We start from the raw sequence: 16,779 nt of genomic DNA on the forward strand, positions 1-16,779 counted from the left end.
ATGTGTGTGTATACACCCAAGCACATACACACACACACCTATAGTTAGTCAACATATATATTTGTGTGTGTATTCATCTATTTGTATTGCATGTTATGTACTTTTCATCATAAAGTAGTTTGTGTTAAACTTTATAACATTTATACTGTCATAATTACTGACACCAGGTCTTAGTCTTATTATAATTAAGACCTAATTAAACCAGTGATGTTCAGTTTGATCATCTGTAGCTTTCTTACTAATAGCCGAATGGGAAGCATTACACTTGAATTGGTGGTGGTAGTAGTATGAGTAGATACTTCTATTGATGGGTAGCAGTGTTAGTTGATATAACTGTTAAAGTGGCAGTGGTGTTAGTAGACATGTCTGTTAAGGAGTAGTGGTGTCAGTAGACTTTACTGTTAAAGTGGTAATAGTGTATCTGTTGTTATTAATTCTGACGAGAAGGCCATGAAATAAAAAAGCAGTAGAGTTCCAGGTTCAAATTCTTTGTAGGATTTGGTTCTGTCCTTCTGTATCCTGAGATCAAATTCTGCCAGAGTTCACTTGGTCAGTCAATCTTCCAGGGTTGTTAAAATGTGTACCAGTGAAATACTGGTGGTGGGGTTTAGTTCTCTCAACTGTAGCTATTCTCTTCAAAATCCATGACGTTGTGAAAGTTATTACAACTGGCCTTACTGTAGAAGACAGAAAATATTCAAGAAAAGTGGTTCTCAACCATTTTTTTTTACCTATGGACCCCTTTCATACCTTTTTTTTTACTCAACTGGACTGGCGTTACCATTCAGTGTATAAAGAAAACCCTGTTGTATTTTTATAATTAAATATTATTTGGAAGTGAATAAAAAAAATTTAAATATTTTGTGTATTGTAGAAGTGTAACTAACTTATTGCACATAACATTTTAACAGCAAAATCTTCTATGTTTCCCCAAGGGCCGTGTGGACCCTGGTTATGAACCACTGTTCGTCTCCATTGTATCTTGAACCAATTCTTTCAAATACCAGATGGTTTTTGCCTCTTCTTTTTTTTTTTTTTTTTTTACAAAGTCTTCATTGCATTCTTTGTAAGATGGCACAGACAGAATTAAAAAAAACTCAATCTTCAGCAATTCCACAGAGTTTCTTTATATTATCATTTGGCTGTGGTCTGTCACCTTCTGAGTTCAAATCTCACTGAGGCCCATTTTCTCTTTCTTCCTTCCAAGGATTGATAAAATAAAGAATCAGTCAAAATATTGGGATTGATATAATCACCTTTTTCCTTCCCTCCTGCTCTGGCCTTGTGCTTAGCATTTTTTTCTGGCTCTTTACTTTCTGAGTTCAAATACTGCCAAGGTTGACTTTGCCTTTCAACCTTTCAGGGTTGATAAAATAAAGTACCAGTCAAATACTACAGGTGATGTAATTGATTTCCACGTCTCCTTTAAAATTGCTGGTCTTGTGCCAAAAATTAGAAAGAATTATTCTTGGACATTGGTAGATGGACAGAATTGTTCAGAATTGGTAAAATTGCTTTGTCGTATTTAGTTGTAATCCAATATGATCTGAGTTCAAATCCTTCAGAAGCCAGCTTTACCTTTCATTGTTCTGGGGTTAGGAAAATAAGTCCTGTTCAAATACTCAAGTAGATTTAATTGACTGACCTCTTCCAAACTTGGTGGCCCAGCTTCAATGTTACAAACTATAATTGTTGTTGTTTTGAAACATAATATTAAAATGCTTTGCCAACCAGTTTCCTGTTGTCAAGACCTCATGAATATTTTAGTCTTGTAGAATCAATATCAGACTTTTTACATTGCAACAACAGAATATTTTTATCACTCTGTCTCTGTTGTGAGGTTTATTATTTTACTGAACAATTACAAATAAGAGAATGTTTTAAAAGTAGAACCCGGGTTTCTTAAACATTTACTCAGCTTTTTCGGTGCCAGTTTGAACTATTTCTTCAAACACACTACTTTCTTGATTAATCCTTTTCTTACCATATGTCAACAGAAATATGGTAAGAAGGTGTATGATTGATTGGTTAGAGTGTTAGGCTCACAATCATGAGGTTGTGAGTTCAAATTCCTGAACCATGCTGTGTGTTGTGTTCTTGAGCAAGACACTTTATTTCATGTTGCTCCAGTTCACTCAGCTGTAGAAATGAGTTGCGACATCACTGGTGCCAAGCTGTATTGACCTTTGCCTTTCCCGTGGATAACATCAGTGGCATGAAGAAGGGGAGGCTGGCATGCTGGGCTTCTATAAACAGCCTGGAATTGTGCCATGGTCATTCATGACTGAAGGAGGTCTTTACCCTTCTGTTGAAATACTCTGCCATTATTTCACTTAATTTTAAAATAATTATGGAGTTACTAAAATTAATTTTGTAATTATGAAGTTGATATTTAGAATGTAAATTAATCTTTTTGATACCAACCCACTCCAAATTGCTCCTGGTTCTATGAAATGAACTTCACGTTTCAAAGAAATCCAGATGAAAAACCTTTCATCAAAATTCTATATTATATTCCAAACACCACCTTAATAATGACAATTATTCTACTAAATTCTTTCTTGCTTTCAAAATTAATTGAAGCAAAACAAAGGTAGTGTATTCCAGCCGAAATATGGTAACAAAAGGGTTAACATGAAATTTTGATGGAAGTTTTTAACTCTTGAACCGAAAGTTTATATCTCAGAACCAAGGATAATCTTAAAAAGGTTGGTATTAAATGAGTTAACCCTTTTATTATCATATTTCTGTTGAAATACACTGCCTTGGTTTCAATTAATTTTAAAAAAATAATGAAGAATATAGTGATGTAACTGTTATTATTAACCCTTTAGTATTCAAACAGCTATTTCAGGCCCAATTATTCGACCTGTTTTGTGTTTAAACAGGTCAGATCCTGCCTCTCACACCTATCCTACAATATTATACTTAAAATACACAAGTACATCATCAAAATCTCAAAGCTACAAGATGATGCATGATTAATTCAAAACCATTCAAATAAATAAGCATTACATTTAACAGACTAATCAGAACGCTAAATGGTTACGCTGGTGTTTGGAACATAAATTAACATGAAATTTTGATGAAAGGGTTCAATTTAGATCCCTGTAAAATGGGAAAGCTTGTACCCTAGATCTAGCGACAGTGTTGGGATGGCTGGTATCAAAAAAATTTAATTGATCCTTGTTGGAAAAAACAAAACAAAAACAAACTCTGAAATATGTAACAACTGGTTATTTTTAAGGCTTGTTAAATCAATCACACGTGTAATATATCCTTATAGAATATTTACTTGGGTAAAATAAAACTTTAACCCTTTCGATACTATAATTATTTTGAGATGCTCTGTGCTTCTTTCTATTACTTAGTAAATTAATGTAGTTATCATTCAGCTTGTGTTAGGAACATAAATTGTGACCAAGGTTTGGTGGAAGATTTTAATTCAGAGCTTATAGAAACAAGACACTTGTACTACAGAGCCAGAGTCGGTTTCAGCCAGGTTGGTCACGAAAGGGTTAAACGACAAAAATCCACCACATGTTTGCATGTTGAGAGAGGTTAAAGAAGCTGTACAGTGATGCTGCTGCTGTAACTGCTGCTGCTGCTGTTGCCCCTCTCTCTTTTTTTTTTTTTCCCCGTTTGATACTGTTTTCTTGTGTCTGTTGCTTAGTTGGTTTGTTATGCCATATTGCTCCAACATCTATTAATTTGTCTCTTCTTCACTCTGCTTACTAACGAATCTCTATCGTGGCTTGCCTGCTTAATTTTTCCCAGCGGAGAACCGGTCTGGACGAAGTCCTAACCCTAATAACCCCAGTGAGTACTGCTCCACCATCCCACCATTGCAACAAGCCAATGCGCATGTTCCATTGCCAACCGTCATGGTTCCAGTCGGTGTTCTCAAGAGAGAGGGTGAGTGACAAAGAGGCTTGATAATATTATTATTATTATTGTTTTTGTTTTTTTAAAAATTGTTTTCATTGTCTTTGAATTGATGTTATTGATATTGTAGTGGAATATTAATGTGTGAGTATATGTTTGTGTGTGTGTTTATTGTGATTTAATGCTAAGGGAAGTAACTCTGAGTGAGTCATTATGATAGCGTTGACATTTCACCACTACCATGGCAACCAACTTACATTATTTGTTCTTTAAGTGTAAGTCTGAAAGCTGAGTCAGTTCAGATGAAATCAAAACTCGATGAAATCTCCAAGGAGTTTAAATGCACAAGTCTCCGATATCCAAGTGCCTAAAAAGTGTCAACGGAAGGCTGCCCAGGAGAGGAGTTGTGCCTTAGAGTGTAAAGAAGTTGTCCAGGGCTAAAACACTTGCTAGAGTGGGGTTTTTTCTTTGAAGACCTTCTGCTGTTCAGCTCTCTTGAGAGTTTCTTCCCATTGTATTGAAAACATGTTATGAATTCAGCTCTTACTACCCGAGGCATTGTAATGTGCCTCTTGAGTAAGGCCTGTCATTCTGCTTCTGCTCAGCCCTGGGCTGTTAAATACATACTGTTAATTATTAAGTCTCTATTGATATAATTAATTTTAGTGAGCCTTTCCCAGCCCACACCCAAGAAAATTTCATTAAAATTACACCTGGTTATGAAGAAGTCATTTGCATATTGACTCTAGTTATGAAAGGCAAGGAGGACTATTCCTAAGTTTAAATTAAATAAATGAACTATAAAATAGAGTATGGGTATGCAGTGGGATCTGATCTTTGGAAGTAAATTGACAACTGCAGACATATTCCAGCTTTATAAGACCTCTTTAGTAAGTATAGTCTAACCAGTACTACCAGATCTTAAAACAACAAAGCTATATATGAACACTCACATACACACAGCTACACGTGTGTATGTATGTATAATTTTAGTAAATGGACACTAATAACAAGAAAAACAGGTATTTTTACACAATCATTGGTATAATACTTCAGTTTGACTAAAAATGAAGTATTGTCCCTTGTTTGGCCACAACATTTAAGCTGTCTGTCTTTACTGAATCAGCTAAACAAGGTTGGGGGAACCTTTTATATTTGAAGGCCACCTTGAATTAAGTATAATCTAATAAAGGCACATTAAAAAGGATTTTAATTAAATAGGTGGAACAATGTAATTGCATTTATTGGAAAAATATAATCATAAAGATAATAGAAATAAAATGTATAAATTGACCTTTTAGGAACTGAATCAGGTCAGTTTGTAAGGTGTTTGTTTCCATCCATCCATCTTCTCTACCTAGTATTCATGGAAGCATCTTCTCCATAGTGTCCTATTAAAAACAAACGTTATTACACTTTGTGGCTGGATTCTCAGGAATGACCAACAGAGACTATGGATACCATCCAACCATCCCATTCTTGGTCTAGTCTTAGGTCTCCTGCCGGTTGGTTTGGCATGAAGAACTCATCTTGTAATTCTTTCTTGTGACATTCTACTCACATGTCCCTGTTACTAGAGCTGTGACCTCTCAATGTTGGTGCTTGTCTGTGCAGTCCAATATTGTATGGTAGTAAAACATGAGTTTTGAATGCAGGGGTTTTGTGTGTGGGGTCTGGAAGGGAGTGCAGTGAGTCTTCTGTTTGATGTGTGATGTGATTTTGTTTTGCATGAATGATGATGCATAAAGGATTGCAGAGGTTGGCTGAGTCTGTGAGGAACCAGCTGTGATCGGCTGGAATGGATTTGAAGCTGTGTATGGAAGGGGAGAGCTGGGTGAAAAAAAAAAGTGCCAGGTGACCCAGATGAAAGGAACCAAAAGAGGAAGACCAAAGAAGATACGGGAAAGAAATGGTAAAGGTTGATCTCAGGAAGCTGTACTGCATAAAGGAAATGGTAGAGGATGGCATCAAGTGGTGAGATGCTGTTTAGGAGAAAACTTGTCCAAAACTATGCAGGTATGGAAAAACAGGTGTAAGATGATGATGATGATAAATAAATACAATGCTGCTTGATCAGCAAAAATGTCTTTTCCTGCAAAATCCAGGTTTCTTCCCAAAGGCTGCACTTAAAAAGTCCCAAAGACTGCAGGTACAATATTAATCTGTACAATAAACATCTATTGAAAGGATCTTTTTCTTTTATATGTTGCAGTGATGTGATTTAAAAAAATGTATCAAAAGAGGAGATGGGGATTCTTTGGAATGACCCTTCTGTAAATTACGTAAATAATCCAGTGAAAGCTGTTTATATAATTTATATAACCTGGATCTCTAGTTTGTAATAGTGCCTTGTACAAAGTATGTCTCATGATGATTACTGCTGCAGCATCTTGAAGTGTTTGTGTGTAGGGTCAGAGTTAACTATTTTTAAAATCTTTATGTTCAGACATTTCAAATGCTCTCAAAATTGGTTGGAAAGAAGATTGATTTTCATGTCATTCGTTAATGTAACTCAAAATATTTAAAATAAAAGTACAAAACATATAAATTTCACTTAACAGTTCAGACATTGTTTTCAACAGCTGTTTCATTAAGATAAACATCATTAAATGTACATGTTACATGATTGTGATATATAATTTATTAATTTAATTTAATTTAAAAGCTGTGTTTACCCAAATTATCAGGAATTTTATGTGTAATATTAATCAGAAAACCATTCTAGCTGATTATGTAACTGTATGTAAGGTGATCCTACTTGGATTTACTGCAATCTAATAATTCGTCAGGCTTTAATGACCTGTTGTTAATTGAGCTCTTAATTATCATGGATTTACTCTTTGATATCAAACATCAGTTCTCGATATGGGTAATTCAAGATATTGAGATAAAACATATGTTAATTAAAATATTTACTTATTTGATTGTGGGAAATACAAATCTGTTATTATTTTATGGTATTCTACCAAAGATAATCTAGCATGCAAAGTTTTATCTGTTATATGTTATGCTTGGCAGAAATATTATATTCTGATAATTTTCATTCTTTGATTCTTCTCTGAATTCTGACATTCCTTGCATCAACGGTCGTTACATTGTAAACTTTTAGCATAATTATTCCATTCCTTTGTTTTGCCAATGTTTTCTGATTGTTGCATGCGACTTCAATTTACTATTTTCTTTCTTGAAGTTATAATTCATATATTTATATAAATATTATAAATTCTTCACTTATTAGTAACTTTTACAATGTTAAATTGTTTCTACTGACATTTATATGTGTTCAGTCGTTAACAGAATCAATTTCTAATTTATCCAAATGCCATCAGACTTCTAATAAAGTCTGGTTTGTGCCTGGGTTTCATATTGCTCAACATAGTTAGGTATTCTCGTGCTGCTACACGCAAGCACACACGCATGCACAATCAAGATTGTATGTTTGGTCTCCTACAATATCTGAATGCACACTTTTGATGGAAGTGTGTGGAATCGAGTAATGTCTGTAGATATGTTGTAAGTGGTTCTTGTCATCTTCTTGTAGCTATGATGGTCACAGTTTCTCTTAAAACATAAAACAGGAGTGTGGATCACACACACACACACCACACACACACACATTACTAAAAGTTTTTCTCGGGTTATGTTAGTGATTTGTTTATCATAAAGTTTATTGCTGTTTTTGTTGAATAGTTCTAACCTTTTCATTGCAGTTGTGACACAGGCATGGCCATGTGGTTAAGGAGATTGCTTCCCAATCACATGGTTTTGGGTTCAGTCCCACTGCATGACATCTTGGGCAGGCGTCTTCTTCTGCCTTGTGAATGGATTTGGTAGACAGAAACTGAAAGAAGCCCATTGTACACACACACACACACACACATGTACGTGTGAATGTGTTTATGTTTGTGTCTCCTTATCTTGACATCGTGTGACAGTTGTAAATGAGTGTCACTGTCATACAAGCGGTGTCACTCATTTCCAATATTCTGCAGGAATGTGTCATGGGGAAATATTACATTGCTTGGAAAACAGATGAGGATTGGTGACAGGAAGGGCATCTGGCCATAGAAAATCTGCCTCAATAAACTACAGTTGACTCATTAAGCATGGAAAAATGGACATTACAATCAAAAAATGATTTTATTAAAATATCCTAAAAAATTCTTAACATTTTTAATACTTCAAACAAGAGCAAAAAGAAAAAAAATAAGGACTAGTTATAGCTTATATTTCTGGAGTCTTTAAGCAAAATTAGTTGAATATTTCCAGTTTTAGATTTTTAGAAATATTCTTTTAATAAGTTGAAATTTAATTCAGTTTAAAAGGTATATTTCTTGCCATGTGTTCTACTTTAGCATTATGTTTTGGCTTTCATACAGTGGCAGCAGTTTTTTTGTTTTTTTAAATGAATTTTTCTTGTTTTATTTCATTTACAATGTAATACTTTCATGCATGATAATGTTTGAAAGATATTAATACTTGCTTTCAATGTTTAGCTGCTATAATTGTTAATTAATTAGTGCTGCTGTTGATTGCTTTTCTTAGAAATTGTTCTGGTTTTCTTTCTGAATGTCAGCATTTGAAGTTTTTGTTGTTACTAAAATGTCATTACAATTTAGATAAATATCATAAGTCCAAAAGTTTTCTACATCATCATCATCATCATTATATACACACAAACACACACATATATGTATATATTGTCATCAGTATCATCGTAATTTTAATGGAGGTTTTCTATGCAGGAATGAGTCGAGTGGGTTATCATACTCAGCCTATCCTTACGTCTATATAGTTTCAATTATTGCAAATGGATTTAAAGACTGTACCTCACTCAAAAGGTGCCATTGCTAACATAGTTTCCATGGTTGGATTTCATCCCAAACATCAACCACATTACAGAGCGTATTGGCTGCACTTTATTATTGTGGCACCAGATCTAGAAGGGTGGCCATTATTTTGGACAGGATCCTGTGATCCCTATGTTGTCTACTCTCACTTACTCCTCACTTCACAGAGGGTGCTAGGTGCCATTTTCTCCTGTCATCAACATTACTGAGGATGCTGTGTGACCTACAAAGCTAAAAAGTTCTCTCAACTCTGTAAACTCTCTATTCACTCAAGGTAACATGACCAAGAGAGTGGACAGAAAAGGGATTGGAGAGTGAGTGTATGATAGGGGTGGGACAGTGTTTGAAGTGAGAGCAGGGTAGAAGAGGAACTAACAGAAGAGATACACATTATTTACATTTGACGGATATTTGACCTCATCTTGTTTGTTGTTAACATAATATTTCGGCTGATATACCCTCCAGCCTTCATCAGGTGTCTTGGGGTAATTTAAAACCTAGGTTCTCATTCCTAAGGTATTTTTCAATGTTATCACTATTATTATTATTATTATTCAGGCCACTGCTTGGAATCAAACTAGGAATCTTGGGGCCAATAGCCTGTGCTTTTAACCACTATGTCATATGCCTGTGGGTAAGATGAGGACAAATATCCGTCAAATGTAAATAATGTACATAATTCCTCATCTCTTAAATATAGAACTGTAGAAGAGATACACTTATTGAAACTGAGACTTTGCCTTGCAATTCCAGTTTCAGGTCACTGCAAGCTTTTGGCCTGTTTATGCTTGAAGGGCGCAGGGGCATCCAACTCAAACAGCAAAACAAACTTTCAGTTGCAATAAAAAAAACCCTTCCCACACACACACACACACACACACACACACACACACACTGTGTGTACACCCCCAGCTGCCATCGTTCTGATGTCCACTATGCCCTGCCTGCAGGAATGACACTAAATCTTCTCAAGGACTTTGTGTGTCACCAGTTATTTAACAATCCTTTCTCGTTTCTTTTGTGATGTCCATCATTCTGAGATCAGTCTTCACCATTTCTTCCCATGCCTTCCTAGATTCTCCCCTTTCATTGGTCCCTTCCACTTTACATACCCTGCACTTCTTTCTCCAGCTGTCATCTGCCCTACACTTCACATATCCATACTATCACAGTCTTCTCCCTTGCACACTATGTCCACTTATTCTTGTATCTTCCTTGTATCCTCCCACCTAATTTCTACTTCATCAGTGTACACCAGTTCTCTGCAACCGGTATGCTGCGACACACTGGTCTCCTATGAGACGATGCTAGATGTGCCACAGTGTAACCTGAATGTAATTTTTTTCCCCAATACTTTTAGTTATATTTTTAGTTCAGGTGTGTTACCAAATTTTGAAAAGAATGTTAGTGTAACGTAAGTGTAAAAAGGTTGTGGAACACTAGGGAACACAAACATCCAATTCAGCCAGTAAACCATGCTCAGTTCATGACTTTATAGTCTTCACAAATCCTCTGCCTCGCCATCAAGCAGTAGTCTTACAGTTCATATACAAATATCACACACTCTTCCACTCACTCTGAGAGAGAAATCCTTTGTTACTTGCAGAAAACAGTGTCTGCTGTGTGTACATTGTTGGTTAGTCCTTTACTCTAGCTGGAGATTGACCAATGCCTTCTGAGTGAAATATGGTAGATGGGAACTGGAAGAAGCCTGTCATGTGACAGTGTGTGTGTTTCCCTTGTCCTGACATGAGCACACTAATTATAGACAAAAGTGATTACTTACATTATTTACATTTTCATGGATTTTGTCCTCATCTTGTTTGTTGTTAATAAACAAGATAAGGACAAAATCCATCAAAATGTAAATGATGTAAATAATGTACATAATTCCTCATCTCATAAATACAGAACTGAAAAGTGATTATTATTAAAGAAAAAAGAAAAAGCAGTGAGCTGGCAGAATTGTTAGCACAGTGGACGAAATGCTTAGTGGTATTTCGCCCGTTGCTATGTTCTGAGTTCAAATTCTGCTGAGGTCGACATGGTATTTCATCCTTTTGGGGTCGATAAAATAAGTACCAGTTGAAGATTGGGGTCGATGTAATCAACTCAGTCTCACCTACCCAAAGCGGCCCTTGTGGCAAAAATTTGAAATAATTATTAAAGGAAAAAACCTAGTCATTTGTTAATAATTTTTCAGGAAAGTATACCAGGGCCATTTGTTGTTGAAAGGGGTTGGGAAATGTTACACTTTACTTGGAGGTAGGTAGAAGAACTTCTAGCTGTAGAAAAATCTATTGCTGCAAAATTTAATGTCTACTGTTCTTTGGTTGCATATAAGTGAAAATTAAAATGTCGATATATATATATATACACACACACTTACACAAACAACCGGATGGATTATCATTATCAGAATCAGAGCACAACGAATTATAAATAGGATTAAACAAGATGAGAAGCAGTTCAGGTTTATACCAGGATGGAGTACAGTCAATGTCCTTTCCCTAGTGAAACAGCTATGAGAGAAGTTTGTAGCTAGTATTAAACCATTTGGCTTTAATATTTGTCCAGCTGGATAAGGCCTTTGACAAAAGTCCACATTGTAATCTGAGAGCAGTGCAAGCCATGTATAGGGATCTTATCAGCAAGGTAAGAGTTAGCAATGAATTCAGTGAGGAATTCAACATGCTATAGGTTCATTGCCCTCTTCTGTTTATTGTAGTCCTTCAGGCCATAACTTTGAGGTATATCAGTTGCCTATGCAAAGTTTTCACAGCTAAATTTAATAAGAGCTTTAGGGATGAAAATCAAGTATCACAAGACCTCAAAGTAAATCTAGCTAAGACTAAAGTTTTAGTTGGTAGAACCCATGCTAGCATGGAAAACGGACGCTAAATGATGATGATGAGAGTAGACAAGACTGTAATTCCATCAGGGTGAGTGGCCAAGCTCCTTGTGCAGAAAACAAGCAGACAAGAATTCCATATGGTGTGTATGTGATGTAAACTAATTATGGACAGGGGATATTGTAGACTCACAAATAGATTGACAAAGTAGACTTCATGGTGTAGCAGAGGAATAATAGCAGTTAACAGTAAGAATGGGTTTCTGGAAGTAGTTGATGGTTTTTGCTAATGAGATGACTTAATTTGCAGAAAAGGTGAGTATTCTGAAAGTATGGTAACTAGAATAAGAATGGGGGAAAGTTTGGGCAATTATTCCCTCTGTTGGCAACAAAGGGTTTCTTTCTGAGAGTAAAGGTGCTTGTGTGTAAAATTTTAATGCTGCCTGGTAGCGAACCATAGGCTTTGAATGTGGAGAATTTGGAAAGAAATGAGGCCAGTATGCTTTGCTGGAGGTGTACTGGAAGTCTAATGTTAGTTTGTATGATTAGGGTTTCAAAAATGAGTTGAGGGATAAACTAGATGTGAGAGGAATCAACTGTAGGGTACAAGAGAGAAGACTATGCTGATAGGGGTTATACATATATGGAAGGTGTGAGTTGTATAAAGAAGTACTGAGTGTGTCAAGTGGATGGAATCTAGGAAGACATGGGATGAAATGATGAAGACTGATCTAAAGAGGCTGAATCTCATGAAAGAGATGACAGACGAGCACAGCAAGTGATGAATCACTATGCTGGAGAATACCTGCAGACCCACGCAAGCATGGAAAAATGAAAAGACAGTGCTGCTGCTGATGATGATGATGATGATCATAATGACTGTTGCCAGTTTATTTGTTGTTTGTCTAATGAGTCTCTCTCTATCATTAAACTTCTTTATTGTTATCCAACACTCTCTCACTTTATTCTTTCCTCTGTCACTCATTTGTCTTAATCTCTCTCATTACTCTATCTGTCATCTTGTTCCTTTTTGATCAATTTTCCCATCATGTCACTCAAGCTGCTTCTACTCAATCTCCTTACCAACAACCCTCATGCAGCTGTTGTATCATTCTCTCCTCTGTCATCTTCTTGGTCTGGCTCTCCCCCCCTTCTCTCTGCTATAATCCTCTCTGTCATATATTTTTCTGCTCATCCTCATTTACAACAACTGTCATGTAGCTGTCTATATTCATCTCCCTTGTATCATTCTTGTTCTCTTCTGCTACTGTTTCTTTTATTGTGGTAGTTCTTTTCTCCCTTGGTTGTGTGGGAAAACAAGGAATAAATGAACAGAAATAATTTAGAGACGAAGGAACTTTCTTTAGTGTTGCTGGAGGGTGGGGCTTGGGGAGACGAACCCTTTGGGGCTAGTGAATGAATGGATGAATGGTGATAACATGCAGGGAGCTCTTTAGTTTTGTTGGAGACCAAGTGACCTTTCTAGTGCTGGTACCATGATAAAATGTACCCAACACAATCTGTATAATGACTTCAATAGGAAGGGCAACCAGCTATAGAAACCATACCAAAAATGGAATGTGCGTGTGAGACATGGTCCCTATTCTTCCAGGAGGACAGTAAATCCACATGTGAATTGACTTGGATCTTCATGACTCATCCAACCCTTGCTAGCATGGGAAAGTGGACATAAAATTATGATGAAGAAATATATGTATAAGATTAATAGGAGTTGAAGTGTCTTGAATTGTAGCTCTGAGTTTCATGTTGCCAAATCAAATGGTTAAAGTAGAGAAGCAGCATGACTGTATATAAGAAAAAATATCCAAATGTGGTCAATGCCAGTACTCCCTAACTGGCTCCCGTGCTGGTGGCACGTAAAAAGCACTATCTGAACATGATTGATGCTAGGCCTACCTGACTGGCCCCTGTGCCAGTGGCACATAAAATGCACCCATTACATTCTTGAAGTGGTTGATGTTAGGAAGGGCATCCAGCTGTAGAAACCTTGCCATGTGAGATTGGAGCCTGGTGCAGCCACTGGCTCTCCAGACTTCAATCAAACCGTCCAACCCATGCCAACATGGAAAACAGACGTTAAACGATGATGATGATGATGATAGTTTGTAAACACATTGAAACATGCTTGATCATCAAGCTTTGATGGGTTGCAGAAAATGCATCAGACGCTCATCTGTCCAGTTTTCATGCAGGTCATGTGATATAGTCTTTTATTTATGTACATGTGATGTTCTCAAGTCATCAGCATCATGTGAAGGCATATAACAGTCCCTGACAACCTTTTCCAATTTTGAACTGTTGGTGGAGAACCTTTCATTGGTATTGATTGAGGAATTTCCACCTGCCAGCTGGCTAAAACAGTTTATTTTCTACATAAGGATTTATGGAAAATGACCAAATAATGGAAGAAAAAAAAAATTCAGTTAGATATCAACACTTCAAGTGGTGTTAATGATAACCATCTTCCTTGCTTACATGTGTTTTACACATATGATACTGAAGACATGAAATATTACATAGTTGTTAGTATATGAATAAATGAACAGGTGTTCTGCATAGTTCAATAGCTAAATGATACATTTTCTGATGGTCTTCAACAAGTAATTCAAACTAAGTTTATTCATGACTAAGTATATTTCAGCATTTGCAAATATTTTATACACAAAGAAAAAAGATAAAAGAAAAAAAAAGAAAAAAAAACGCGTACGCGCGCGTGCGCACACACACACATGCACCTGTGCTGCTTCTCATTTTTAGTCATTTGAATAACTGTTAATAATGTGAAACCTAGAGTCACGAGAATGTCAGCTTCTAATATAAGACACACTCTACTTTCTGTATTGAGTTCTTTTCCTTTCATTTGTACTTTCAAAGGTTCATCATTCCATATAAATGTGCGTGTGTTGTAACGTTGCTAGTTTTCATTTCTCTGTTGACCTTACTGAACCAGCATAAACAGTAGACTGATGCCAGGCAATATTTTTGTTATACAGGAAGCCAACGAAAGGGAGAACCAAAACAAGTCATATTCTCAGATGGTATTAGACCTGGGGGTGATCTAACTGAAGAAGCCGATCACCCTCAAGATTCCCGTTTACCCCCCAGACGGACGGGACGAGTACAGAAAAAAGTAGAAAGGATAACTCAGGGTGAGTGATTTTACTTTTTAAACATCTCAGGATACAAAATATAAAATTAATATCATTTTGGAAGGAAGATAATAAGTATTTAAGGAAGCTTAACGTCAGATTTTATTTGTACATACATCGAGCCAACTACAGTTACTGCACTTCTTTACTCTCAGTAAACTTTTTAATAATTAACTGTGTTTAATGTTGTTTGTTTTACATTTTGGTCAGTCCAATCATTTGTCTTCAGGTATCCTTAATGATTAAGATATACGTAGTCCTAGTTCAGAATTAAGGGTTTTATATATATATATATATATAATATATATATATATATGAGAAAGGAACTTTTTATCATGTCATAGCATAATGTGACTAACATTAGAGTTGAAACTTATGTGGTTTAATTATCATATGTCAAGTGCATCTGATTGTGTGTGTATATGTATGTATGTATGTATGTATGAATGAATGAATGATCCAAGGATTGATGTGTAGGATGGTGAGCTTCAAGCAAACCGTAGTGCATGTTTATTGAACCAGTGCATGTGTTATCATTGGTGCAATGACCTTCCCAAGACACAACTAACTTCACTCCTTTACTTATCTTTTTTTTCTTTTTTGTTCGTTTGTTAAAACGATGATGATCTATTAATATGTTATCATTTCTACTTTGTAGGCAATGATCAATCTATAACTCCTCGCACACGCTGTTTGCGGTCAGCAAACAGCCCTCGAAATAAATGTCACATCCCGGAAAATGGATTACCACCTGTTTTATTGTCAAGTAGTGGGAAAGGTAAATATATTTTGTGATTTTCATCTCTGTGAATGTGGCAATTTAATTAAACATGATGAAAGCATGGAAATATTTTTAGTTTAAAATAAGAAAAAAATTCATTTTAATTAAAAGCAATTTTTCATACGTCTAGATGAAATTTTGCAATTAAAATACTGATCGAGCTTTTTATCTATCTATTGGTAGATAACATCAGACAATGATCTGGACTGAGAATTAGGGAACTGGCAATCAGCATCATCATCATTGTTTAATGTCTGTCTTCCATGCATGCATAGGTAGGATGGTCGACAGAAGCCAGCTGGGTAGAAAATTACCCTACACTACTGTGTCTGTTTTGGCAGGGTTTTTACAGCTGGATGCCCTTCCTAACACCAACCACTCTCTTCTGTATTGGCATGTGTAGAACAGTTTGACAGGAACTGGCAAGACCAGAGAGCTATACTAGGCTCCATTGTCCACCTTGGCATGGTTTCTATGGCTGGATGCCCTTCCTGACACTAACCACTTTACAGAGTGCTCCACTGGGTGCTTTTTATGTGGCACCAGCACTGGTATTTATATTATGCACAGGTTACTTGAGATGGTAAGCATCAGGTATTTTGTAGAAAAAGTATATTTTCATAAGGTGCAGGCCTTGCTGTGTGGTTAAGAAGTTTGCTTCCCAGTCACAGGGATTCAGGTTCAGTTCCACCATGTGACACCTTGGGCAAGCATCTTCTAATGTAGCCCCCTAACTGACTAAAGCTTTGTGTGTGGATTTGGTGGATGGGGATGGAAACCTGTTGTGTATACATATGCGTGTGCATGTGGACGTTTGTGTTTCCTTTGTCTTTGCATCACACGGTAGCTGTAAACAACAGTCACTGTCATACAAGCAGTGTCATTTGTTTGCCATCCTCTGTGAAAATACGTCTGGTCAAGGGGAAAACATTACCTTACTTGGAACAGTTGGGGGGTTAGTTACAGTAAGAGCATCTGGCTGCAGAAAATCTGTTTCAATAAATTCCTGACCTATACGAGCATGGAAAAGGGGACATTAAAACGATGATGATGATGATTGACTAATATGAAAAAAATAAATGATTTGTATGTTACTAGTATTATACTAAAAGCACAATAAATAATTAATAACGAAAGGTAATACTTATCCCTGCTTGAAGGTGAATGTTGTGTCAGAACACAAAATACTGTGTTATTTACCTTGAGAGAACCTCTTATATGGACTTGTGGTGCATGTATGCA

At 36.2% G+C, this 16,779-nt stretch overlaps 1 protein-coding gene across 6 annotated transcripts in view; it reads left to right on the forward strand.

Moving 5' to 3' along the window:
* The window catches only part of LOC115214902, a 147,389-nt gene that overhangs the window by 110,304 nt on the left and 20,306 nt on the right, over positions 1 to 16,779 (forward strand). For 4 of the 6 annotated variants that reach the window (XM_029783954.2, XM_029783953.2, XM_029783957.2 and 1 more), the window contains 3 exons: positions 3,778 to 3,915; positions 14,601 to 14,756; positions 15,415 to 15,534. In XM_029783954.2, coding sequence (XP_029639814.1) covers positions 3,778 to 3,915; positions 14,601 to 14,756; positions 15,415 to 15,534 — 414 coding nt within the window. The remainder of the gene's footprint in view (positions 1 to 3,777; positions 3,916 to 14,600; positions 14,757 to 15,414; positions 15,535 to 16,779) is intronic. The other 2 variants (XM_029783958.2, XM_036505505.1) reach the window with 1 other exon arrangement.

The sequence above is a fragment of the Octopus sinensis genome, linkage group LG8 (assembly GCF_006345805.1).
Source record: "Octopus sinensis linkage group LG8, ASM634580v1, whole genome shotgun sequence".
Taxonomy (NCBI): domain Eukaryota; kingdom Metazoa; phylum Mollusca; class Cephalopoda; order Octopoda; family Octopodidae; genus Octopus; species Octopus sinensis.